Below are 24,406 nucleotides of genomic sequence, written 5' to 3' on the forward strand. Positions count from 1 at the left end.
TCTGAACGGGAGCCGATGTCATGGCAAGCATACAGTCAGCCTTTTGAATTGGATGCCCCTGCGATGAATCGGTTTTAGCTCCTAGTAACCAAGTTACTAGGTGTGACATCATTGCGCTGGGTGACATCACTGAGCTGGGGACGGCACGTGCTGGCTGGGCTCTTCAGGGGCAGGGATCCACCTGGTGGCCTGCTCTCTGCCGGCAGATTGGGGTCCTCCATGGGGGGGGGGATTCCCTGCCCCTGGCAGGAGCTTGGCAACCCTAGAGAGGAACCAAGATCAAATTTGCCCTGTTAATTCTTACCCAGAGAAGTGGCACCCAGGGCCGTAGACAGGATTTGGAAGGTTGGGGAGCATTTATAATTTCAGGGGGCACTGATGCCTCCCCCCAGTGCCTCACACATCCTTCCCTTTAGTTGCTCTCCCTCTTGGCCGCCCTCCCCTCCCCCCACCAATGAAATTGCTTCCGGGGGCAGAAGTAGTCCTGGCAACCCCTCTAAGTTTGGCCCTCCAATCAGCTGTTTCATGGGCCCTTTATCTCACCGGGGGTGGGGGGAGCTGGGGGCTGCTTTTGCTGCCAGCTCCACCATTTGAACAAAGTAGAAGTCACGTTGCACCACACCAACAAAATGCAACTTGACTCCTACTTTGTTCTCCTTCAGACCAACATGGCTGCCCACTTGGATCTAGCTCCACCGGCTGCTTTAGTGGCGGGGAAGGGAGGGAGGGTGGCGGCGAGAGTGACAGGGAGGGAAGAGAAGGGTCTTCTCTTCTCTTCCCTCCCTGCCACTCTCGCTGCCGCCCTCCCTCCCCCGCCATTAAAATAGCGTGTGCCGCGGGGCTGTGGCAGAAGCAGCTCCCAGAGCCCGTTAAAGGGCCCGTTGTTTCACGGGCCCTTTAACTTGCACGGGGGCTGGGGCTGCTTCTGCCACTGGTCCCGTGTGCTATTTTAATGGTGGGGAAGGGAGGGCAAAGGCGAGAGGGGCAGGCAGGGAAGAGCTTTCCTTCTCTCCTCTCCCTGCTGCTTTCCCCGCCATTGGGGAAGGCAGGCTGCAAGGAGCACACACTCTGCATGGGGAGAGGGGGAGCCTAGTGGAGCCCCCTAGGCCAGGTGGCACCCTAGGTGGTTGCCTACTTGGCCTACTCCCACGCACCGGCCATGGGTGCAAAGGTCCATGAGTGTCTGTTAGCCATAAGATATAGATGGAATATTATGTCTGGACCAGTGATGCTCTGCCTTCTTGGTGTTTGGGGAACAACAGTGGGAGGGCTTCTGGAGTTCTGGCCTTGATGATGGACTTCTTGATAGCCCCTGGGTTTTGGCAACTGTGTAACACAGAGTGTTGGACAGGATGGGCCATTGGCCTGATCTGAAATGGCTCCTGTTATGTACTTATGAGCTCCCCTCCCCAAATTCCACACTTCCCAGGCAATGCTCCCAAATCTACAGACATTTCCCAACCTGGAATAGACAACTTAGTCTCCCTATCTGCCTTCCCTTGGATCCCTCTGAAGAAGTCCCCATCTCCACCCTGGGGAGCTTTGTAATCCAGCCGCTCTGAAAAGGCACTGCCATAAATTTCATCGCCAACAACCTGCAGCTGGGATCTCCTTGCTCAGAAGAAGGAATGGTCACCTGAGTGTGAGTCTTGTACAGCCAGGAGTTCCCCAAGAACATAAGAACATAAGAGAAGCCATGTTGGATCAGGCCAATGGCCCATCCAGTCCAACACTCTGTGTCACACAGTGGCAAAAATTTTTATATATACACACACACTGTGGCTAATAGCCACTGATGGACCTCTGCTCCATATTTTTATCTAAACACCTCTTGAAGGTGGCTATACTTGTGGCCGCCGCCACCTCCTGGGGCAGTGAATTCCACATGTTAATCACCCTTTGGGTGAAGAAGTACTTCCTTTTATCCGTTTTAACCTGGCTACTCAGCAATTTCATCGAATGCCCACGAGTTCTTGTATTGTGAGAAAGGGAGAAAAGTATTTCTTTCTCTACTTTCTCCATCCCATGCATTATCTTGTAAACCTCTATCATGTCACCCCGCAGTCGACGTTTCTCCAAGCTAAAGAGTCCCAAGCGTTTCAACCTTTCTTCATAGGGAAAGTGTTCCAGCCCTTTAATCATTCTAGTTGCCCTTTTCTGGACTTTCTCCAATGCTATAATATCCTTTTTGAGGTGCGGCGACCAGAACTGCACACAGTACTCCAAATGAGACCGCACCATCGATTTCTACAGGGGCATTATGATACTGGCTGATTTGTTTTCAATTCCCTTCCTAATAATTCCCAGCATGGCGTTGGCCTTTTTTATTGCAAACGCACACTGTCTTGACATTTTCAGTGAGTTATCTACCACGACCCCAAGATCTCTCTCTTGGTCAGTCTCTGCCAGTTCACACCCCATCAACTTGTATTTGTAGCTGGGATTCTTGGCCCCAATGTGCATTACTTTGCACTTGGCCACATTGAACCACATCTGCCACGTTGACGCCCACTCACCCAGCCTCAACAGATTCCTTTGGAGTTCCTCACAATCCTCTCTGGTTCTCACCACCCTGAATAATTTAGTGTCATCCGCAAACTTGGCCACTTCACTGCTCACTCTCAACTCTAAATCATTTATGAACAAGTTAAAGAGCATGGGACCCAGTACCGAGCCCTGCGGCACCCCACTGCTTACCATCCTCCACTGCGAAGACTGCCCAAGGAGGCACCTTCCTAGCCCCATTCTCTATGGGAAGGAGGAGGGTGTCTTTTTTCTTCCTAGATCCTCAGCATCCTCCTTAGGAGCAGGTGTCCCCTTCCTGACTCCCCCTCCAGTTCCCTGGCTACCCTCCAAAACTGTCCCTTTGGATTCGCCCAGGGGTCATTTTGTAGAAAAATAGGTGGTGGAGCTCACTAGCATAATTTATTAGCATATGCCACCCCACCCCAATAAAGTAACCCAATGCAATAAAAGAGAGCCCCGTGTGAGTGAGGCCTGCTTGGGCTGGCTAGAAATCCAGCCAGCCCAAGCAGGCCTTGCTCACCTGGGGCTCTCCTGGGCCGTCCCCCCCAGTCAAAAGGCCAGCAAGTCATATAAGAAGAGGAGAAAGGGTGGCATGGGCTTCTCCAGGGGTTAATGAGGATTTGTGGGGGCATGGCAAAGCCCCTGGTGGCTGGCTGGCTGCCCGCTCTCCTAATCCAGGGATTGTTATGCAGCTGCTGCTACTATTAAATGGACAAGGTAGGTGGGGAGGAAGAGGGGGAACTCTCAGAAAGGTTCAGGAGCTGTGCTCCTGTGAGCTTCTGCTGACTAGACTCGCCTCTGTTTCCTGCTTTACATCCCCCACCCCAAGTTGCCCATTGCAACCCAGGGAATCCTCCTCAGCCCAACCCATGTGCAATCTCACCAGATCCTGGATGGTGGATATCAGTGGCCCTTTTCCCTCCTTTGCAGGATGGAGTTGGAACTCAGCCTCTCTAGCTCTCAAGATTCCTTTATCTTAACCCCTTAGATTCCCTATAAACATTGCAGATGAAGACTGTGGAAGAAAAGGATTGCTGTGTTGCTGTAAAACAAAAGAGGTTCAGTCCAATGACACCTTTTAAGGACAACCAAGTTTTATTCAGGGTGTGAGCTTTTGTGTGCAAGCACACCTCCTCAGAATGGAATGGAAACAGAAATAACAATCTTATATATGGGAGGTGGGCAGTGAATTAGCACACGAAATAATGGAGTTTTAACAAATTAAAACAATAAGTTTAGTTATAGTCATATAACTAAGCTTATTGTTTTATTCTTTTCATAAAACAGTAGTTATGATAGTCCTATAACTTTGATAGTCATAGCTAAGTCATATAACAACGAGAGCCAGTTTGGTGTAGTGGTTAAGTGTGCGGACTCTTATCTGGGAGAGCTGGGTTTGATTCCCCACTCCTCCACCTGCACCTGCTGGAATGGCCTTGGGTCAGCCATAGCTCTGGCAGAGCTTGTCCTTGAAAGGGTAGCTGCTGTGAGAGTCCTCTCAACCCCACCCACCTCACAGGGTGTTTGTTGTGGGAGAGGAAGGTAAAGGAGATTGTGAGCCGCTCTGAGACTCTTGAGTGGAGGGTGGAATATAAATCCAATGTCGTCGTCTTCTTCTTCTGATAGTCATATAACTAAGCTTATTATTTTAATCTATTATAACATCTTCATTATTCTGTATGTTGATTTACTGTCCACTTTCTATATGTTATTTCTGTTTCCATTCCATTCTGCCTAAGAAAGTCTGCGTGCACACAAGAACTCAGACCATTAATAAAACTTTGTTGGTCTTAAAAGTGCCACTGGATTCCAACTTTGTTCTAAAACAACTTTAACTTGGTCCTATTTTTAGAAATTATGGGATCTGATTGCGTTGCCAGCTCCCTGCTGGGACACACCTAGAAATTTCGGGGTGGAGCCTGGGGAGGGTGCAGTTGGGGGGTCATTTTTCAGAAGTCTGGCCTACAATTTTATCAGTTAATCAGGAAATATAAATTGAGAGTTAGGGTTGCCAAGTCCAATTCAAGAAATATCTGGGGACTTTGGGGGCGGAGCCAGGGTGTGACAAGCATAATTGAACTCCAAGGGAGTTCTGGCCATCACATTGAAAGGAACAGCACACCTTTTTAAATACCTTCCTTCCATAGGAAATAATGAAGGATAGGAGCACCTTCTTTTGGGGTTTATAGAATTGGACCCCCTCGTCCAATCGTTTTGAAACTTGGGGGGGGCATTTTGAGGAGAGGCACTAGATGCTATACTGAAAATTTGGTGCCTCTACCTCAAAAAACAGCCCCCCCAGAGCCCGCGATGCCTCCAGATCATTCCCCATTATACCCTATGAGAATCGATCTCCATGTAGGGAATAATGAGTGCCCAGCAGACATTTCCCTCCCCCCCCCCCTTTTCTGGTGACTTTGAAGCGAGGGATTGTTTGGTGTGTCTACTCATGAGTTGCTGCCAACTTCTGAAGCCTCCAGAGGTGGAAGGTCACATGGTGGCTGTGGGGGGCGGGGCTCCTCCCCCCCCCCACCCACCAGCCAGCTGACTGGGGGTGGGAAGGAGCCTGGGAAAGAGGGAGAACCCCTGCTGGGACCTGGGGATTGGCAAGCCTATTGAGAGTCCATGTACCATCTTCAGTCATTCAGTTACCTGAACCTTCCTCTACCATAACAGATTTAGTGCCTGCAAATTATACCGCCTGGGTATAAGCTTTCATGCACATGCGCACTTCTTCAGATACACTGGAACAGAAGTCACCAACCATTATATATAGGTAGAGGGTGATGAGGTGTTGGCAGGAAGAGCTAATCAGAGTCAAGATGTAAAAGTAACTGAGCAATAAATTCAGCTAAAGTTGGATGGAGGCAGTTGGTAACTGTCAGCTACTTTGCTGAAGTTATGTGTTACTGAACTGACCACATATTTTAAGATTCCCTTTCCTCATTTGAAGGGCAGCTTGTAGAATTCCTTTGTGGCAGCTGAAGGACTGGTCTGAGTCCAGTAGCACCCTAGAGACGAAGAAGTTTTTTTTTGGGATATGAGGTTTTGAAAGTCAAAACTCCTTTTATCAGATACTGAAAACCTTGACTCAAAAGCTTATACCCCAAAGACCTTGTTGCTTTCAAAAGTGTTACTGGACTTGAATCTAGCTGTTCTACAGCAGTAGAGAAGAGCAAGAGTCCAGCGGCCTCTTAAAGACTAACAAAAATTGTTGCAAAATTTGTCTTTAAGATACTGCTGGTTTGTATGGTTCCAAACATACAAAACCTCTGATAAATCTCCTTCCCCCCAAAGATACTTTTTCTTTTCTACTGCTACAGACAGACAAACACAGAGCTTTTTTGCAGCAGGAACTCCTTTGCATGTTAGGCCACACCCTCCTGATGTAGCCAATCCTCCTGGAGCTTACAGTAGGCCCTGGACAAAGAGCCCTGTAAGCTCTCGGAGGGTTGGTTGCATCAGGGGTGTGTGGCCTAATATGCAAAGGAGTTCCTGCTACAAAAGTCCTGTGAGACCAACATGGCTACCTTCCTAAAACTTCGGAGGCAGTGTTAGCCACACCTAGCAATTGTGTCAGGTTTTGTATCCCAACAACTTCCTCAATGCCTCAGTAAGTTTTAACAAATAATGAAATTTGATTTTCTGTGTAGTGTGGGAGAGACAAAGGGAAAGGCCTTGTCCACCAATGTTTCCCCTAAGCTGTGGAGTCTTGTGAGCAAAAATTCTACTTTGTGAGCGGCTGGTATTAAAAGTTATGAGATACTGCATAAATTAGTTTGCTCAGGGACCATTTTTCCTGCGCTAAGACAAAAATGTGTGAGCCAGAAGCTAACTCCGCTTAGAGGGAACACTGTTGTCCACGTACAAAACATTCGAGTTTTTCTTCCTCTTGACTTAATGGTCTTATTCCATGAGGCTCTGTATCATAAGAACATAAGAGAAGCCATGTTGGGTCAGGCCAATGGCCCATCCTGTCCAACACTCTGTGTCACACAGTGGCCATACATACACACACACACACACACACACATATATATATATATATATATATATATATATACACACATATATATATACACACATATATATATACACACACACACACACACTGTGGCTAATAGCCACTGATGGACCTCTGCTCCATATTTTTATCCAATCCCCTCTTAAAGCTGGCTATGCTTGTAGCTGCCACCACCTCCTGTGGCAGTGAATTCCACATTAATCACCTTTTGGGTGAAGAAGTACGTACTTCCTTGTATCCGTTCTAACCCAACTGCTCAGCAATTTCATTGAATGCCCACAAGTTCTTGTATTGTGAGAAAAGGACTTATTTCTCTGCTTCCTCCATCCCATGGTTAAAGAGAAACAGAGAGGAAGAAACCCTCTCTTGTACATTGATCCAAGGCAACTAAGGCTGAAAGGTATGTCAAAATGGAGACTGAATTCCATATTTTGACAAATGGAACAATACAATCAAAAAAGTATTTGTTTATTTATCAAAATTATCATGTTCCACCTTTCCTTGCTGTTCACGACGGCTTAAAAAGCACAGCGGAAAGCATCACAGTTCCAAACGTACAAAATCGCTGATAAATTTCCTTCCCCCGAGAGATGCCTGCTTGTCTATACCTCATGAAAAGCCCTGGTTTAAAAAAATGGTCTTGTGGCATGTGCTACACATTTCTGAAAACAGCATCCTGCACGCCTCCTTAGGCAGTCCATTCCACAAAGTGGGAGCTATCAGAAGGCACGAGCTTTGGGTGATGCCAAGTGGACTTCCTTAGCAGGGAAGCAGCCAGCAGGTGGCAACCAGTGGATTGTAGTTGGCCCACTGGATCATACTTATGGTTGAGGACAGCGATAGCATTTAACCAGTCTGGCTTCTTTTCTTTCCCATTAGGAGGAGGATTTAGTTTGGCCCATCCTAGGTGCCACCTGGAATGAATCTGAAGAAGAAGATCATGATGATATTGGATTTATATCCCACCCTCCACTCCGAAGAGTCTCAGAGCGGCTCACAATCTCCTTCACCTTCCCCCCCCCCCCACAACAGATACCCTGTGAGGTGGGTGAGGCTGAGAGGACTCTCACAGCAACTGCCCTTTCAAGGACAACATCTGCCCGAGCTACAGCTGACCCAAGGCCATTCCAGCAGGTGCAAGTGGAGGAGTGGGGAATCAAACCCGGTTCTCCCAGATAAGAGTCCGCACACTTAACCACTACACCAAACTGTTTTAATAATTTATTGTTTCACCATATTTAAATTGATCTGAATGTATTTTATGAGATGTACATTGCCCTGAGCCCCAATACCTTGGGGGGGGGAGGGCAGCCTAGAAATTGAAATTATATATAATACTGGAGAAGACAGCCCTTCAGATGAGGGTCCCAGGCCTTAAAAGGCTTTAAAGGTCATAGTCAGCACATGGAACTGAAACTCAGAAACAATCTAGCAGCCAATGTAGCTGTTGATAGGCATGATATGATCCCTGGACTTCTTTCTGTGCACTGAACATTTTTAGGATCCCCCGCCCTGCCCTTGGTGAATTATTTAAAGTGAAGACAGCCTCTTCCCCACTGGTTGAACATTTGTCCCCATACTCCAGTCATTCAAATAGTTCCTCCCCTGTGAGAAGTGGTGGGTGCTTTGTAAGAGCAGAACTATCTGAAAACCGCACGCCAAATTTTGGGCGTTTGTATGTTTTCTCCCCTGTGTGGATTCTCTTATGTCGTGTCAGTGCAGAATTCTTAACAAAACCCTTCCCACATTCGGAGCATTTAAAAGGTTTCTCGCCGGTGTGGATTCTCTGATGCGTTGTCAAGGTCGTGCTGCGGGTAAAGTTCTTGCCACACTCAAAGCATTCGTAGGGGTTCTTCCCCGTGTGCATTATTTCATGCGCAGTAATGTACACTTTCTGACTGAAACTCATCCCGCAAATGGAGCACTGATATGGCTTCTCCCCTGTGTGGATTCTCTGGTGAGACAGAAGCTTGTGGTTCCAAAGAAAGCTTTTCCCACACTCCAAGCATTTATATGGTTTCTCCCCACTGTGGATGGTTCGATGGGAAGCCAGGTACGAACTCTGGCTGAAGCTTTTCCCACACTCGGGGCATTTATATGGCTTGTCCCCTGTGTGGATTCTCAGATGCGACGTGAGGTCTGTCCTGTCTCTGAAACTCTTCCCACACTGCAAACATTTGTATGGCCTCTCCCCTGTGTGGATCCCTTGATGCCTGATTAGTTTATCTCTCCGGCTGAAGCTCTTCCCGCACTCCAGGCAAGCAAAGGGCTTCTCCCCAGTGTGGATCCCTTGATGCCGGATCAGTTTTTCCCTCCGGGTGAAACTCTTCCCGCACTCTAAGCATTTGAATGGCTTTTCCTCTGTATGGATCTTCCAGTGAGCCCGAAGGCCCACTTTGCAGCTGAAGCGTTCGCCACACAGCAGGCACTCACTCCTTTCCTCTTCTTTCTCAGCTCTGTCTTGGACTAAGGTGTCCTGGGTGTCACCGCTCTGAGGAGCAGAGGATGCGTTCGTCTTCTCTGTTTCTGTCTCCCCATTCTTCTCTTCCTCCCCTTCCCGGCAGCAGGCTCCTCCCTCTAACTTTCCAGGGGTTTCGCTTTTCATCTTGCTCTCATCTCCATCACCTGACGGAACACACACAGAGAAAAACCACAACCAGAGATATATCTGCAATCCAAAACAGTGCCAAAAAAAGTCACACAGGAAATTCAGGCAGCAACAAAAGCCAGAAATACTTCTGGAGTTGTTCTTGTATGTGTGTGTGCATATGCATGCACCTGGAAGTCATGGTGACCTCCAGTGACTGACCCCTACGGGGGACTTGGAGGATATTCAGAGTCGGCTGAATAATGCCCTCCCCTTTCCTCCCAACTGCTGATATTCCAAGGAGGTCTCCCATCCAAGTACTTTGACAGAGCTGACCCTGTTTAGCTTCCTGTTTAGAAGCAGGGCCGGTGAGTGGGAGTCGGTGAGGATGGCAGCCGCCTGGCGCGCCACTTTGCCACAGGGGCAGGGGGGTGGGCGCCCCCTCCCCATCCCCACTTATGTCTACCCTTATGCTCTTCCCGGTTCCCTCTGAAACGGGAGAGGGCCAGGCATGGGGCAGGCCGAGCTGCACGTTCTTTCTTCAAGAACACATGGCTTGGTCCACCCCTCTCCCGCTTCAGAGGAAGCCAGGAAGAGGCCGGCTGGCGTGCATTCTGGGTGAAAAAATTCATTACAGACTGTTTTCTTATGATTTTGACTTATGAGTCACACGCAGACGCTTAACCTTTAAAAAGTGCCTGTGTGCACTCTGATTTATTTTTCTGCAGACTGCTTGGATTCATTTTGTGCAGACTGTTTGGGAAAAGAGGTTATGTCAAAGTGCCCACGTGCGCTCTTGTGATTTTTTATTGCAGTCTGTTTAAAGGGAGAGGCTTTGGAATATTAAAGTGCCTGTGTGCACACATATTTTTCATCATAGACTGTTTAGAAGTAGAGTCTACTTAGAAGCAGAGGCCACAAGAGCCAGTTTGGTGTAGTGGTTAAGTGTGTGGACTCTTATCTGGGAGAACCGGGTTTGATTCCCCACTCCTCCACTTGCACCTGTTGGGATGGCCTTAGGTCAGTCATAGCTATCACAAGAGTTGTCCTTGAAAAGGCAGCTGCTGTGAAAGCTCTCTGATCCCTACCCACCTCACAGGGTGTCTGTTGTGGGGGGAGAAAGATATAGGAGATTGTAAGCTGCTCTTGAGTCTCTGATTCAGAGAGAAGGGCGGGGTATAAATCTGCAATTCTTCTTCTTCCTCACCATATTTTTACCCTTGTAATAAATGTTTTGATAGTATAGTTTCACCCTGACGTTTAACCTTCTGCATGCCAGCAGATGTTCTACTCCTGAGCCACAGTCCCTGAGGAGCTTCACATGAGGAAAAGCAAGAGGCTTACCTAGAGAAGTCACAGTCCCATAATTCTCCACCATGATCTCCCTGTGCAGAGCCCGCTGGCCCGGATCCAGCAGCGCCCACTCCTCCTTGGTGAAGCACACCACTACCTCCTTGAAAGAGACTGGACCCTGAAAGAAGGAGGAGACGTGTTTTCCTCACAGGGAAGATACGGCCTCCATCCTCCCAGACTGCAGTTCAAAAATTCAGCAAAACTGAGGGATTCAGAATTTCTCCAGCAAGAGAAAGAAGAAGTGTTTTTCTCACAGGGGGCATACTGCCCCATCCCCTCAAGACTGCAGTTCAAAAATTCAGCAAAACTGAGGGGTTCAGAATTTCTCCAGCAAGAGAAAGAAGAAGAGATGTGTTTTCCTCACAGGGGGCATACTGCCCCATCCCCTCAGACTGCAGTCCAAAAATTCAGCAAAACCGTGGGGTTCAGAATTTCTCCAGCAAGAGAAAGAAGAAGAGATGTTTTTTCCTCACAGGGGGTATACTGCCCCATCCCCCCAGACTGCAGTTCAAAAATTCAGCAAAACCGAAGAGTCCAGAATTTCTCTTGCAAGAGAAAGGAGATGTGTTTTCCTCACAGGGAACATACTCCCTCTATCCCCTTGGACTGCAGTCCAAAAATTCAGGAAAACTGAGGAGACCAGTTTTTTTCTTGCAGGACTCCAGTGGAACATGTGTGGCAGTCACTGCCTTCCCAGAGTGATAGTTTCAGAGGGTAGCCATGTTGGTAGAAGAGCAAAGTTCAAGTCCGGTAGCACCTTCAAGGCCAACAAAATTTCCAGGGCATAAGATTTTGAGAGTCAAATTTCTCTTCAACATATGATATGCTTTGACTCACAAAAACTTATACTCTGGAAGTCACTGGTCTTTAAGGTGCTATTGGACTCAAATTTCACTCTTCACAAAGGGGAGCTTAGAGAGAAGGAAAGGGAGAACATGCTCTGACTTTGGGACACAAAGACACCCAAGGCTGTCCCCATCTTGTCACCTCAGGAATCCTTCACTTACTTGATCTGGCTGCACCAAAGCCATTTCAGCTCCCCCACAAACAGCAGAAAGTTCCGAGCTTAAAGCTGGTCTCAATTCATCACCTGTTGGGTGGAAAAATATAGATCATAGAAGAGAACATAAAAGAGCCCTGCTGGATCGGACCAGTGGTCCATCTAGTCCAGCATCCTGTCTCACACAGTGGCCAACCAGTTCCTCTGCAGGGCCAACAGCAGGGCACACAGGCCGAGGCCTTCATAAGAACATAAGAAGACCGCTCCTGGATCAGACCAAGGGTCCATGGAGTTCAATAACCTGTCTCACACAGTGGCCAGCCGGTTACTAGGGAGGGCCAACAACAGGGCATACAGAAATGCTATATGCTTATTGGCCCTGACTTTGATGGCCCAGGTTAGCCTGATTTTAGCAGATCTCGGAAGGTAAGCAGTCAATTTTGGGTGAACCTGTAGGGTTTTCAAGGCAAGAGACTTTGGAGGTGGCTTGCCATTGCCTCCTCCACATCATGACTCTGGTACCTCAGGCTTTTTTAAGAGCAGGAACTCCTTTGCATATTAGGCTGCACCCTCCTGATGTAGTCAGTCCTCGAGCTTACAGGCTCTTAGCACAGGGCCTCCTGTAAGCTCCAGGAGGATCGGCTACATCGGGGATGTGTGGCCCAATATGCAAAGGAGTTCCTGCTACAAAAAAAAGCCCTACTGGCAGGCCTCGGATTCAGCAGGAGCTCACAGGAGCACAGCTCCTGGACCTTTCTGAGGGTTCCCCCTCTTCCTTTCCACCTACCTTGTCCATTGAACAGGAGGTGCAGCTGCATAACAATCCCTGGATGAGCTCCACCACCTCTTTTTCTACAAAGCGACCCCTGCCTACTGGTATTCCTTGGACGTCTCCACATTCAGCTGTTGAGATGTGATGAGATCAGGCTAGCCAAGGCCATCCAGAACAAGGTCTTTCTTCTTTAATCCCTTCCAAACATTCCTTTTTATGGTCCAGATTTTAGCCGCCACTCTGGACATATGAAGCAATCACCTTTTTAAAGTGTGAGAGAGGCCAGTGGCATGAGCATTCCGTCCCATACGTTCATGGGAACATCCCAGCACCCCCCTGGATTTCAGGCATAGGAAGGAGAGAGAACCAGGTTAAAGCACGTCCTGTTGATCCATACCCGGTGAGATGACAGTGTCTTGGTCACCTTCTTGCACGATCCACCTCAATGGCGGCCTCTGGCTGGTGTCCGATGGAACATTCTCTGACTTGGGGAAAGAAGCGGTCACATCGGACAAAGGTCCCTGCACCGGAAAGAACATATGAGGATCTCCACAGGGGAATGAGAGGAGGGATTCAAAAGTAAACTAGGACAGGTCTCAAATGTTTTTATTTTATTTACTTAGAACATTTTGTGCTCGTTTTCCACCCAAATAAGAACATAAGAAGAGTCCTGTTGGATCAGACCAGTGGTCCATCTTGCCCAACGTTCTCTTTCTCACAGCTGCCAATCAGCTCCTCCACAGGGCCAACAACAGGGCAGAGAGGCCAAGGCCTTCATAAGAACATCAGAAGAGCCCTCCTGGATCAGACCAAGGGCCCATGGAGTCCAGCATCCTGTCTCACACAGTGGCCAGCCGGTTCCTCTGGATGGCCAACAACAGACCATAGAGGCGGAGGCCTTCAAGAACATAAAAGAGTCCTGCTGGATCAGACCAGTGATCCACTAGTCCAACATCCTCTCACACAGTGGTCAACTAGTTCCTCTGCAGGGCCAACAGCAGGGCACAGAGGCTGAGGCCTTCCTCAGAATATAATACCCCTCCTGGATCAGACCAAAGTCCCATGGAGTCCAACATCCTATCTCACACTGTGGCCAGCCAGTTACTATGGAGGGCCAACAACAGGGCATACAGGCCAAGGCCTTCTCCTGATATTGCCTCTTGGCTCTGCGATTCAGAGATTTAGTGTCTCTGAATGTGGAGGTTCCCTTCAGTCAACATGGCTAGAAGCCATTGACAGACTTAACCTGCATGAACCTGTGGAATCCCCTTTTCAAGCTGTTGATTCCTGTGGCCCATCCCTATATCCTCTGGCAACAAATTCCACATTTCCACCCCTCTCTGTGTAAAGTAGTATTTCCTTTTGTCTGTCCTGAACCTACTGCCCATCAGCTTCACTGGATTCCCTCGAGTTCCTTGCCAGAGTCAGCCCTGCTTAGCTTCCAAGATCTGATGAGATCGGGTTTACTTGGGCGTTCCAAGTCAGGGCTAGTTCTAGTATTTTGGGAGAGGGAGAAAAATCCAAGCCCCCAATGTGGCAGACTTCAAACATTAAAGCATTCCAACACCAAAAACATTTCAGATAATTTATATAATAAACTATAAATCAGTGAAAACATACATACAGACATAACACTAAAATCCAGGGAGGAGGCATATAACTGTTATTTGGGGATATGCCAAACAGAACAAAAAAGTCTTCATTGCCGGTGGAAGACAACAATACAGGTAGACAGATGAATCTCCCTGGAGAGCGAGTTAAAAGAACCACCTTGACTTGGATAGCCCAGGTAAGCCTGATTTTATCAGATCTTGGAAACTAAGCAAGGTCAACTGCGGTTAGTACTTGAATGGGAGACTTCCTTGAAATACCCAGTTGAGAGGACAGGGGCAGGCTCTATATTCAGACACCTACCTCTCTGAAAATCCTCCAGGCCTCCAGGAGGCATTACTTCCAGGTGGAAGAGCACACACACACAAAATACCAATTTAAAAAAAGAACATTAAAGAAGCCATCTTGGATCAGGCCAATGGCTCATCTAGTCCAAACACTCCGTGTCAAGCAGTAGCCCAAACCCAGGGGCCATCAGGCAGTCCACAAGTGGGACCAGAACTCCAGATGTTCTCCCACTTTTGCCCCCCAAGCACCAAGAATATAGTTCCAAAGATGACGAGTGTGAATGGCTAGGTTCACGTTTACAGTTTGTACACCTGGGCAAAATGGCCTCACCTGCTCTTTCTGCTTCTTCCTCTCTGCCTGCTTCAGGAGGAAACCTTCTGCCAGGGCCACTGCCTGGGAACAGGTCTCTGGCTGGCATTCTTGGACCCAGCTCTGGATCTCCGAGGGCAAGATCGCCAGGAACTGCTCCAGGATCACCAAGTCCAGGATTCGGTTTTTCGTGTGTTGCTCTGGTTTCAGCCACAGATGGCAAAGGGCGTGGAGCCGGTTGCAAACCTCCCGGGGCCCTTCCACCTCTTGATAGCAGAACTGTCGGAAGTGCAGGCGCTGCGTGTTGGAGTTGACAGTGTCCTCTCCTGGAAATGCCTGCGTATTTCTTTCCCAGAATCCCTCGCTGCCTTCACCCTGGATGGCATCAGGCTGTAGGGCTGCTTCAACGCAAGCGGGTTCTTTCTCTTCTATTTTCAAGCCCTGCTCCAGGGCAGCTTCTAGCAGGGCCCAGCAGTCCCCTCCCACTTTCGACATGTTCCCTCTTGATCCAACTAGAACGCAGGGACACACAATAGGGTTGCCAAGTCCAATTCAAGAAATATCTGGGGACTTTGGGGATGGAGCAAAGAGACTTTGGGGGTGGGGTCAGGAGACGTTGGGGTGGAGCCAGGAGCAAGGCTGTGACAAGCATAATTGAACTCCAAAGGGAGTTCTGGCCATCACATTGAAAAGGACCACACACCTTTTCAATGTCTTCCCTCTACTGGAAATAATGAAGGATAGGGGGAACCTTCTTTTGGGGCTCAAGGAATGGGACCCCCTGGTCCCATCCTTTTGAAACTAGGCAAGTGTTTTGAGGAGAGCCATTGGATGCTATGCTGAAAATTTGGTGCCTCTACCTTAAAAAACAGCCCCCCCCCCCGGGCCCCAGATACTCGCAGATCAATTCTCTGTTATACCCTATGGGAATTGGTTTCCATAGGGAATAATGGAGTGACCAGCAGACATTTCCCTCTCCCCCCACCCCCGCTTTTTGATGACCCTGTAGTGGGGGGAGGGCCTCCGAACTGGGGGATTCCCTGCCCCCACCTGGGGATTTTGCAACACTACAGAGAAATGCGAATATATGGAGCAGGGTAAAGGTACAAAAACCTTAGCGAGAACCAGCCTCAACAGTGAAGAAACTGAAGTGTAATTTACAAAAATTCTAATAACAAAAATGAACACATCAAAAGTGAAAAAAAGCACATTTTAAAGTGTCAGAACACTGACCACGCCTGTACCCATAGTATTTAAGTCTTTGAACATGAAGTTTCTTGAACTGAAGATCCGGGCTGTGGTGAAAAAGGTCGATATTCAAACGGAGTACAACGCTCCAATCTTTTTTTGGTGAACAGAGTAGAATGATGTAATGCAGCAAGGCATCAGAACGCAACAGAGTTGCGCTGTTCTCTCCGTTTCACATAGTGCTTCAACGAGAAACCTTCAAGAATACATTAATAAAATTCTTTCCTAGGAGAGCAACGCTTCAATAGTCTTAGAGATAGGATCTTTGTTATAAGAATTTTTGTAAATTACACTTCAATTTCTTTAGTGCTGAGGCTGGTTCTGACGGAGGTTTTTGTACCTTTACCCTGCCCCACCTGGGGATTGGCAACCCTAACACACAAAGCTGCCTTACGCTGAATCAGACCATCAAAGTCAATCTTGTCCACTCACCAATTTGCAAGCTAGAATCACCCCCTTTAGTCTTGAACTTCCAGCTGGGGAGTAACGTATTGATTCAGCGGGACTTAATCGCTCTCACCTGGGAAAGGGCCATGGCTTACTGGTATGGCATCTGCTTAGTGTGCAGAAGGTCCCAGGTTCAATCCCCAGCAAGGATCAGGTATTTCTTCACCCAAAGGGTGTTTAACACATGGAATTCACTGCCACAGGAGGTGGTGGCAGCTGCAAGCATAGACAGCTTCAAGAGGGGATTGGATAAGCATACGGAGCAGAGGTCCATCAGTGGCTATTAGCCACAGTTTAAACTCTGTCTGGGGCAGTGATGCTCTGTATTCTTGCTGCTTGGGGGGGCACAGTGGGAGGGCTTCTTGTGTCCTGGCCCCACTGGTGGACCTCCCGATGGCACTTGGTTTTTTTGGCCACTGTGTGACACAAAGACCAGTTTTGCACTAGACCTTTAATCCTGGTTTAGCCCTGTCCCCAAACTGACATTCTACACTAGAATAATAGAACCAGAGACACCAACTCCATGACTCTATGATTCTATGATGTTAGTGTAGAATGTCAGCTTGGGGACAGGATTAAAGGTCTAGTGCGAAATTGGTCAAAGTGTTAGATTAGACGGGCCATTGGCCTGATCCAACTTGGCTTCTCTTATGTTCTTATGTTGTGTTCTTACTCACACCAGAAGGGCTTTTCAGGGGTCTCAGGCTGAGATTTTTCATATTGCTTACAACCTGATCCTTGCTGGGGATTGAACCTGGGACCTTCTGCATGCTAAGCCATGGCCAGTAAGCCATGGCCCTTTCCCAGGTGAGAGCAATTAGTAAGTCCTGCTGAACCAATACCTTACTCCTCAGCTGGAAGTTCAAGACTAAAGGGGGTGATTCTAGCTTGCGAACTGATAAGGGTTGCCAGATCCAATGCAAGAAATATCTGGGGATGTTGGGGGTGGAGCCAGGAGACATTGGATGTGGAGCCAGGAACAAGGTTGTGACAAGCAGAATTGAACACCAAAGGGAGTTCTGACCATCACATTTAAAGGGGCTGCACACCTTTTAAATGCCTTCCCTCAACTGGAAATAATGAAGGATGGACCACCTTCTTTTGGGGCTCAATTGAACCCCCTGGTCCAATCTTTTTGAAACTTGGTTGGTATTTTGGGGAGAGGCACTGGATGCTATGCTGCAAAATTGGCACCTCTATCTCAAAAAAACAGCTCCCTCAGAGCCCCAAATACCCACGGATCAATTCTCCATTATATCCTATGGGAATTGGATTTCAAGACCACGGGGTCCAATTCTATGAGCCCCAAAAGAAGGCACCCCTATTCTTCATTATTTCCAATGGAAGAAAGGCATTTAAAAGGTGTGCAGTCCCTTCGAATGGGATGGCCAGAACTCCCTTTGGAGTTCAATTACGCTTGTCACAACCTTACTCCTGGCTCCACCCCCAAAGTCCCCAGATGTTTCTTGAATTGGACTTGGCAACTCTATAACAACCCCTTCCTCAGAAGACCCCAGCCAGAACCCCTCTCACCCCCTAGCTGCTTCTTTGCAGTGCCAAAAGTAAACCAGTTTGTATTAGATCCTCTTTTGTCTAAATCTAAAGGGTGCATTTGCTGTATCTTGCTTCATTGCAGAAAAGCAGATAAAACCACTAGGTTTTGCCAGCTCTAGATTGGAAAATATCTGGGGGCATGATGCCGCAGAGCCTGCCTTCCAAAGGAGACTCCCTCCCCACAATGAACTGAGCTGTCTGCCACCTGGAGCTCAGTTATAATACCAGGAGATCTCCAGCCACCACCTGGAGGTGGCAACCAGTGTTCCCTCTAAGATGAGTTAGCGTGTGCTAGCTCGCAGATTTTCAGCCCCCAGCTCACACATTTTTGTCTTAGCTCAGTAATTTATGCACGGTAATTTATGCAGTAGCTCACAACTTTAATACCAGCAGGAGCTCACAAAGTAGCATTTTTGCTCACAAGACTCTGAATCTTAGAGGGAACATTGATGGCAACCCTAGCAAACCATCAATTTGGATGCTGCAGAAGAAAACAGCCCAAACGGGTCGTTTTTTGGAGGCCATCTCCCTTTGGGGAAATTTGGGGGGAGTGCAATAATCCCCTTCCAGAAGAAATCCCCCCCTCTTGTTTCAGTTTATTAGGTGGAACTGAAGACTCCCCGCCCCCGCTTTTAAACTGCCGATATTGCATTTTCATCCCCGGAGCCCCCAAATGTATTTGCAACTTACCAGATCCTCTCTGGGAAAATCTTGTCTCTCCCCCCCCTCCCCTTGGGAAGAGAGAGGGGGTGCCGAGCCGGAAAATGCCTCTCTAGCAATCCCTGGATACTTTATTTTAACTCTTAATCTGAGTGCTGCATCTGCAGTAGGTGGAGCAGCTGAGCCTGGAAATTTTCCTCCCTGCGGCCCCCCGAGGTTGGGTTGCCACTTCCGGCCTGGAACATTCCTGGAGATTTGGGGGCAGCGCTTGTGGAATGGGAGAATGGGAAGGGCTGTCCCCTAAAGTCCCCCTTCTAAATGTCCAAAGCAAGAAACAGTAACGCCCTGTGACATTTGCGTGGAGTCCATGTTGTGTGTTAACCCCGTTCTCATTTATGGCATCTTTTTCAACTGCATGGTTAGCCTTGAATCTCAAGACGGTGAAGGCGAACTGCAAAGAAACGAACGAAAACGAATGGGAAATTTTTGCTGATACCACCCTCTAAGACATATCCTCGGAACTAATGCTCTGCTAGAGTTAAAGAGAGAGAGCTGCAGTCCTAGGGAGACATGGGGGGTGTGGTGTGGTTCAGCATAGGGAAAGGCATTTCCCGCCAGCCTCCAAGCTTCATTTCTTGGGCTTTTTACTTGAATGGCTGGGAGGGTTGGTCAAAGAGGGTTGCAGAGGTTGGATGTTCAGAGTTTATCCCCCCCCCCCCAAAAAAAATCTTGCTGTTTTCTAAGTTGCCGCTGGACTCAGATCTGGCTGGTGAACTCACAGGGGCTTGGGGGGGGGGGGCAGAAGGGGTGTGTGCCGCAATAGAACAAAGCAGGAGTCAAGGTGCACCTTTAAGACCAACTCAGTTTTGTTCAGAATGTAAGCTTTCGTATGCTCTTAAGCAGACTTCATCAAACAAAATTGGAATGGCGAGCCGTCTTTAAATATAAAGAAAGTGGGCAGTGAGTTGGTGTGTAGAGTCATGGGAATGTTTTTAGCAGATTAAAAGAATCACAAATTGGGGTCTGAGCTTGTTTGTTAGTATTGTTAACTGGGCTGTAACAGCAGTGGAGGGTGATAAAAAGCAGACATGTCATAGGTGTGAAGTGCCATAAATCTGGGTGTTATTCTGGCTTCGTTAGTTGTGGGTTTAAATGCAGGGCATAGTATCTCAAGAGGCTGTAACATCAACGTTGTAATGTAAAAGAGAATAAAGGGGGGGGGGGTTGCAGGAAGAGCTGAGAGTAGGGTTGCCAAGTCCAATTCAAGAAATATCTGGGGACGTTGGCCACCCCTGCCCTAGGGTATAATGGAGAATTGATCCACAGGTATCTGGGGTTCTGGGGAGGCTGTTACCAACACAACAATCCACAGCAGATTACCGTAACTTTCCATTATCATGCATGTAAAGTGGGGAGAGGAGAGCATCCTTTGACTGCTTCAATAGATCATGGGTAATTACTTATTTTATCCTCTGCACTAACTCCCCACAGGGGACTTGAGGTGGTTTACAACAGTTAAACATATATCAGGCTTTTTTTTTTTGTAGCAGGGACTCCTTTGCATATTAGGCCATACCCCTCTTATGTAGCCAATCCTTCAAGAGTTTACAGGGCTCTTCTTACTTCCCATCAAAAAACTCACGTGGGGGTAAAATTGTATAAATGGCTGGAGTGTGGAAAAAGCTTCAAGGAAAGTAGAAGCCTGGCTGGCTTGGCATCACTGGGTGTGGCCTAATATGCTACCTAAAGGGTACCTGAAACAAAGAAGAAGACTGCAGATTTATACCCTGCCCTTCTCTCTGAATCAGAGTCTCAGAGCGGCTTACAATCTCCTTTATCTTCTTCCCCCACAACAGACACCCTGTGTGGGTGGGGCTGGGAGAGCTCTTACAGCAGCTGCCCTTTCAAGGACAACTCCCACGAGAGCTATGGCTGACCCAAGGCCATTCCAGCAGCTGCAAGTGGAGGAGTGGGGAATCGAACCTGGTTCTCCAAGATAAGAATCCACACACTTAACCGCCACACCACACTGGCTCTACGACTTACATGCCTGACGCTACAGAATGCTGGAAGTTCACTGATTTCTCAAAGGAGCTCGTTCCCGAGGCTCTATTAAAGGGGCAAGACATTTTCCCCAACAATTGACAGTCATAACCAGGATCTACCCAGTCCTAGTCTGTTATGCTAAGCATTACTATACCACTCCCTCCCACTCCAAATACAAATACATACAGGGATTTCTGCGTTTAAAATGGTTGTGCAGCTCTTAGAGATTCAACAGATGAAGCCAATAATAGGTTAACTTTTGTTTATAATGTTATTCTATGCCTTGTCAAAAGCAAAACATTGAACTGATCGTATTACGGTTTCTGGGGGGACAAGTAATAAGTAAACTTGTATATTGAAGTTGGAGCCCAGTAGCACCTTTAAGACCAACCATGTTTTATTCAGAATGTAAGCTTTCGTATGCAGGCATGTTTCATCAGATGAAGGAATGGTGTACAGGGAGCCGAGTTTCATATAGCTGGTGGGCAGTGGTTAAGCATGCAAAATGGTACAGAGTTATAATCCAATTGGTGAAACTTGAGTCCTGCTTTGTTCAAATCCAATAGCAAAACAGTGAAATGAATAAACTGAAAGGACATTTGGTCTGGATAGCATCTGCATGTCAGAACTGAAGAAGGTGTTGCAGGGTAATAAAAGCAGTCTGTTAATTGCTTTCTGGTTTCTTAAAGTCTGGGTTAAATTGAGAACTATTTTCCCAGAAGTGTTCTTGTTACCTAATTCACTTTTTAACATGTAGCATACATTATAAACATTTCAGTTTGCCATTACAAAAAAAAAATACACTAGAATATAATGGAAGATGGGTCCAGGGCATGCCCTCTCCTGGCTCCAACCCGCAAAGTCTCCAGGATTTTTCAACACAGGCAATGGGAACCCTGTTTGTGAGATAGGATGCTGGACTAGATGGACCTCTGGCCTGATCCAGCAGGGCTTTTTTTTTTTTTAAGCAGGAATGCAGTTCCAGCTGGCTTGGTGTCAAGGGGTGTGGCCTAATATGCAAATGAGGTTTTGCTGGGCTTTTTCTACACAAAGGAAAGGAAAGGTCCCCTGTGCAAGCACCAGTCATTTCCGACCCTGGGGTGACTTTGCTTTCACAACAGACTTTTTAACGGGGTGGTTTGCCATTGCCTTCCCCAGTCATCTACACTTTCCCCTCCAGCAAACTGGGTACTAATTTGACCGACCTCGGAAGGATGGAAGGTTGAGTCAACCATGAGCCAGCTACCTGAACCCAGCTTCCACCGGGGATCGAACTCAGGTCGTGAGCAGAGCTTAGGACTGCAGTACTGCAGCTTTAACACTCTGCGCCATGGGGCTCTTCTTTTCTACACAAAAGTCTTATGCAAAACAATGGTGATGCCAGGGGTGTGTGGCCTAATATGTAAATGAGTTCCTGCTGAGCTTTTTCCTACCAAAAAAGCTCTGGCTACTCTTATGTTCTTATTTGAGGCTGTGTTAACATTTATCTGTCATTTCCTCAAGCGTTCTGTTTGCATTTTCTGTCCTAGGTTTCTTGAACCGGTGAAATGCTCTCCAAGGGTTAAAGAGTCCACAGTCCTAGACAGGCATATGAGGGTCAGCATGGGCTGGGGGAGGCATTTCCTGTCCGCCGGAAGCCCCATTTCCCGGGCTTTTTTGTGAATGGTCGAGAGGGAATTGGGGGAGCTTCAAGATGCCTGCAGAGTTGAGACCCTCAGAGCTCATCCCCCCCAAATCTTGCTGGACTCAAATCTAGCCGGTGAGTGAGCTCACAGGGGCTTGTGGGGGGTGGAAGAGAGGGGGTGCAGGAAGAGGTGAGAGAGAGCCCTTCTCCACTGCCCTCTTCCCATGGATAAGTGAGAAATCCTGGGCGCCTTTGTGCAGAGCCGCCCAGGAAGTCCCTGCAGCGGACTTGAGAGCAAGACCCGAACCCTGCACCTTGGCTGCCCCTCAGGCGACTGCAGGTTCCAAGGGTACCTTTACGAAGGAGAATCAATGGGAGAGAAGTGATGGGTGTGTTCCCTCTAAGCGGAGTTTGGGTGAGTTAGCTTGCAGATTTTTAGCCTCCAGCTCACACGTTTTTGTCTTAGCTCAGGAAGGATGACCCTCCAGAGCACACTAATTGATTCGGTAGCTCACAAAGTAGAATTTTTGCTCACAAGACTCTGCAGCTTAGAGGGAATATTGGTTGTAGGTAAGGTTGGGGGAGAGAAGGAGGGAGCAGATACAGGAGGGAGGGAAGTGCTGGTGGGGGAAGGATGGAGGAGATGCTGAAAAGGGGAAAGAGGTGGGAGGGGCGGAGGGTGAGATGGGGGTGGGGGGAGGATGGATGCGGCAGGAACAGGAGAGACGCTGACCGATAGACCCAGTGGCGGACTGGGTCTAAAAATATTGCTTGCTAGGAGACAAAGGGGGTCCACCCACAAAAATCATTTGATTTTTATAAGAAATAAATTTTCAAAAAAGTCATGTGGAAAAAAGGTACACAAAACTTTTGTGAAATAAATGTATATGTATTTTTAGTAATTACAGTGTACATATATTGTACATTTTACTGGCAGTATGCAGTAGATATTTAATGTAAATACAGATTGCATTTTCTCCAGGGGAGCTGATCTCTGCCAGCTGGAGATCAGTTGTAAAAGCGGGAGATCCCCAGGCCCCACCTGGAGGCTGGCAACCCTAAATACAACGTAAATTTTAGTTGTATTACAGTAAAAATATTGGAACGTCTGTTATATTTTCAAGCTTTACCATTTTTAGCATATTGTCTAATGTTTAAGGGGGCCCACTTCATCAGGGGCCCACTTGCCATCGGGCAAGCTGTCACCCTGGCCAGTCCGCCACTGGTTAGACCTCTCTCATCCATGAATCTGTCTAATGCTTTTTAAAGTCCTGGGGCCATCACTACATCCTGCGGCAGCGAATCCCACGTTTTAATCACTTGCTATGTAAAAATATTTTTTTTCTTTTGTCTATCCTGAATTTATTGCCCATCAGGTTTGTTGGATGCCCTCCATTTCTTGTATTTTGAGGGAGAGAGAGAGAAATTCTTTGTCATGTGTCTCCACTCTGTGCATAATGTTATAATCCTCTATGGGCCGGCGCGAGGGAGTACGCCAAGTAGGTGACCGACTAGAGCGCCACCTGGTCTAGGGGTCCACAACGTGGCCCCCCTCCTGTGCTGTGCCCACTGCCCTCCCGACCTCACTGAGGCTTCCCGAAGCTTGGGAAGCCTTGACAAAGTCGGGGGCGTGACAGTGAGCGAGCTCAAAGCCCAGCTCTGAGCACGCCCGCTGCCTTCCCGACCACACTGAGGCTTCCCAACGCTTAGGAAGCCTCGGCGAAGTTGAGGGGCTGTGCCAGTGAGTGCGCTCAGAGCCCAACTCTGAGTGTGCCTGCTGCCATTTAAACCTCACCGAGGCATCCCGAGGCTTAGGAAGCCTTGAAGAAGTCTGGGGGACTGACAAGAGAGCTCGGTCAGAGCCCGCTGCCATTCTGATCTTGCCCAGACAGGGATCGGTGGTCTGCCTGTGGTGGCAGAACCCCCAGCTCCAGGCCTGATCATGGCCATCCTCTTATTTGTCTCCTAAAAACTGAAAATTTGCCCTGACTTGGATAGCCCAGGCAAGCCTGATGTGGAACCTAAGCGGGGCTGACCCTGGCAAGTGCTTGGATGGGAGACTTCCAAGGAATACCACAGCTGGAGTGCAGAGGCAGGCAAGACCAAGCCACCTCTCAGAACTGTCAACCATGACTTCCAGAAACACACACACACACACAAAAATAATTTTTAAATTTTTAATTAAATTGTTGTTTTGCATTTGAATGAAAAGTCCCAGACTTTCTGTCCACCTCTCTCCCTCCCAGGCTCTGTCAGAAAGACACCCTTGATGCCTTCTCTACCATCTCCTCTGTGTGTTGAAGGGGAAAGAGCCACCATGAAGCCAGCTCAGGTATACGGGAAGGGGGAGGGCCCAC

General features: G+C 48.0%; 3 protein-coding genes across 3 annotated transcripts in view; 1 reads left to right on the forward strand and 2 right to left on the reverse strand.

Moving 5' to 3' along the window:
• Positions 1–9,155, reverse strand: part of LOC132571888 (uncharacterized) — a 128,773-nt gene extending 119,618 nt beyond the window's left edge. The window contains exon 1 of the mRNA XM_060238680.1: positions 8,143–9,155. Coding sequence (XP_060094663.1) covers positions 8,143–9,155 — 1,013 coding nt within the window. The remainder of the gene's footprint in view (positions 1–8,142) is intronic.
• Positions 9,152–18,459, reverse strand: LOC132571889 (zinc finger protein 197-like). Its single transcript, XM_060238681.1, has 6 exons — positions 18,410–18,459; positions 14,492–14,982; positions 12,660–12,783; positions 11,498–11,580; positions 10,459–10,608; positions 9,152–9,175 (listed from the first exon to the last, which is right to left on the reverse strand). The coding sequence occupies exons 2-6, from the start codon at positions 14,963–14,965 to the stop codon at positions 9,152–9,154; spliced, it is 855 nt and encodes a 284-aa protein (XP_060094664.1). The 5' UTR covers positions 14,966–14,982; positions 18,410–18,459.
• Positions 18,460–22,147: 3,688 nt separating this feature from the next.
• Positions 22,148–24,406, forward strand: part of LOC132571344 (zinc finger protein 850-like) — a 359,929-nt gene continuing 357,670 nt past the window's right edge. Inside the window, exons 1-2 of the mRNA XM_060238150.1 lie at positions 22,148–22,184; positions 24,296–24,381. Coding sequence (XP_060094133.1) covers positions 24,319–24,381 — 63 coding nt within the window. The 5' untranslated portion in view covers positions 22,148–22,184; positions 24,296–24,318. The remainder of the gene's footprint in view (positions 22,185–24,295; positions 24,382–24,406) is intronic.

This window comes from Heteronotia binoei, chromosome 5 (assembly GCF_032191835.1).
Source record: "Heteronotia binoei isolate CCM8104 ecotype False Entrance Well chromosome 5, APGP_CSIRO_Hbin_v1, whole genome shotgun sequence".
Taxonomy (NCBI): domain Eukaryota; kingdom Metazoa; phylum Chordata; class Lepidosauria; order Squamata; family Gekkonidae; genus Heteronotia; species Heteronotia binoei.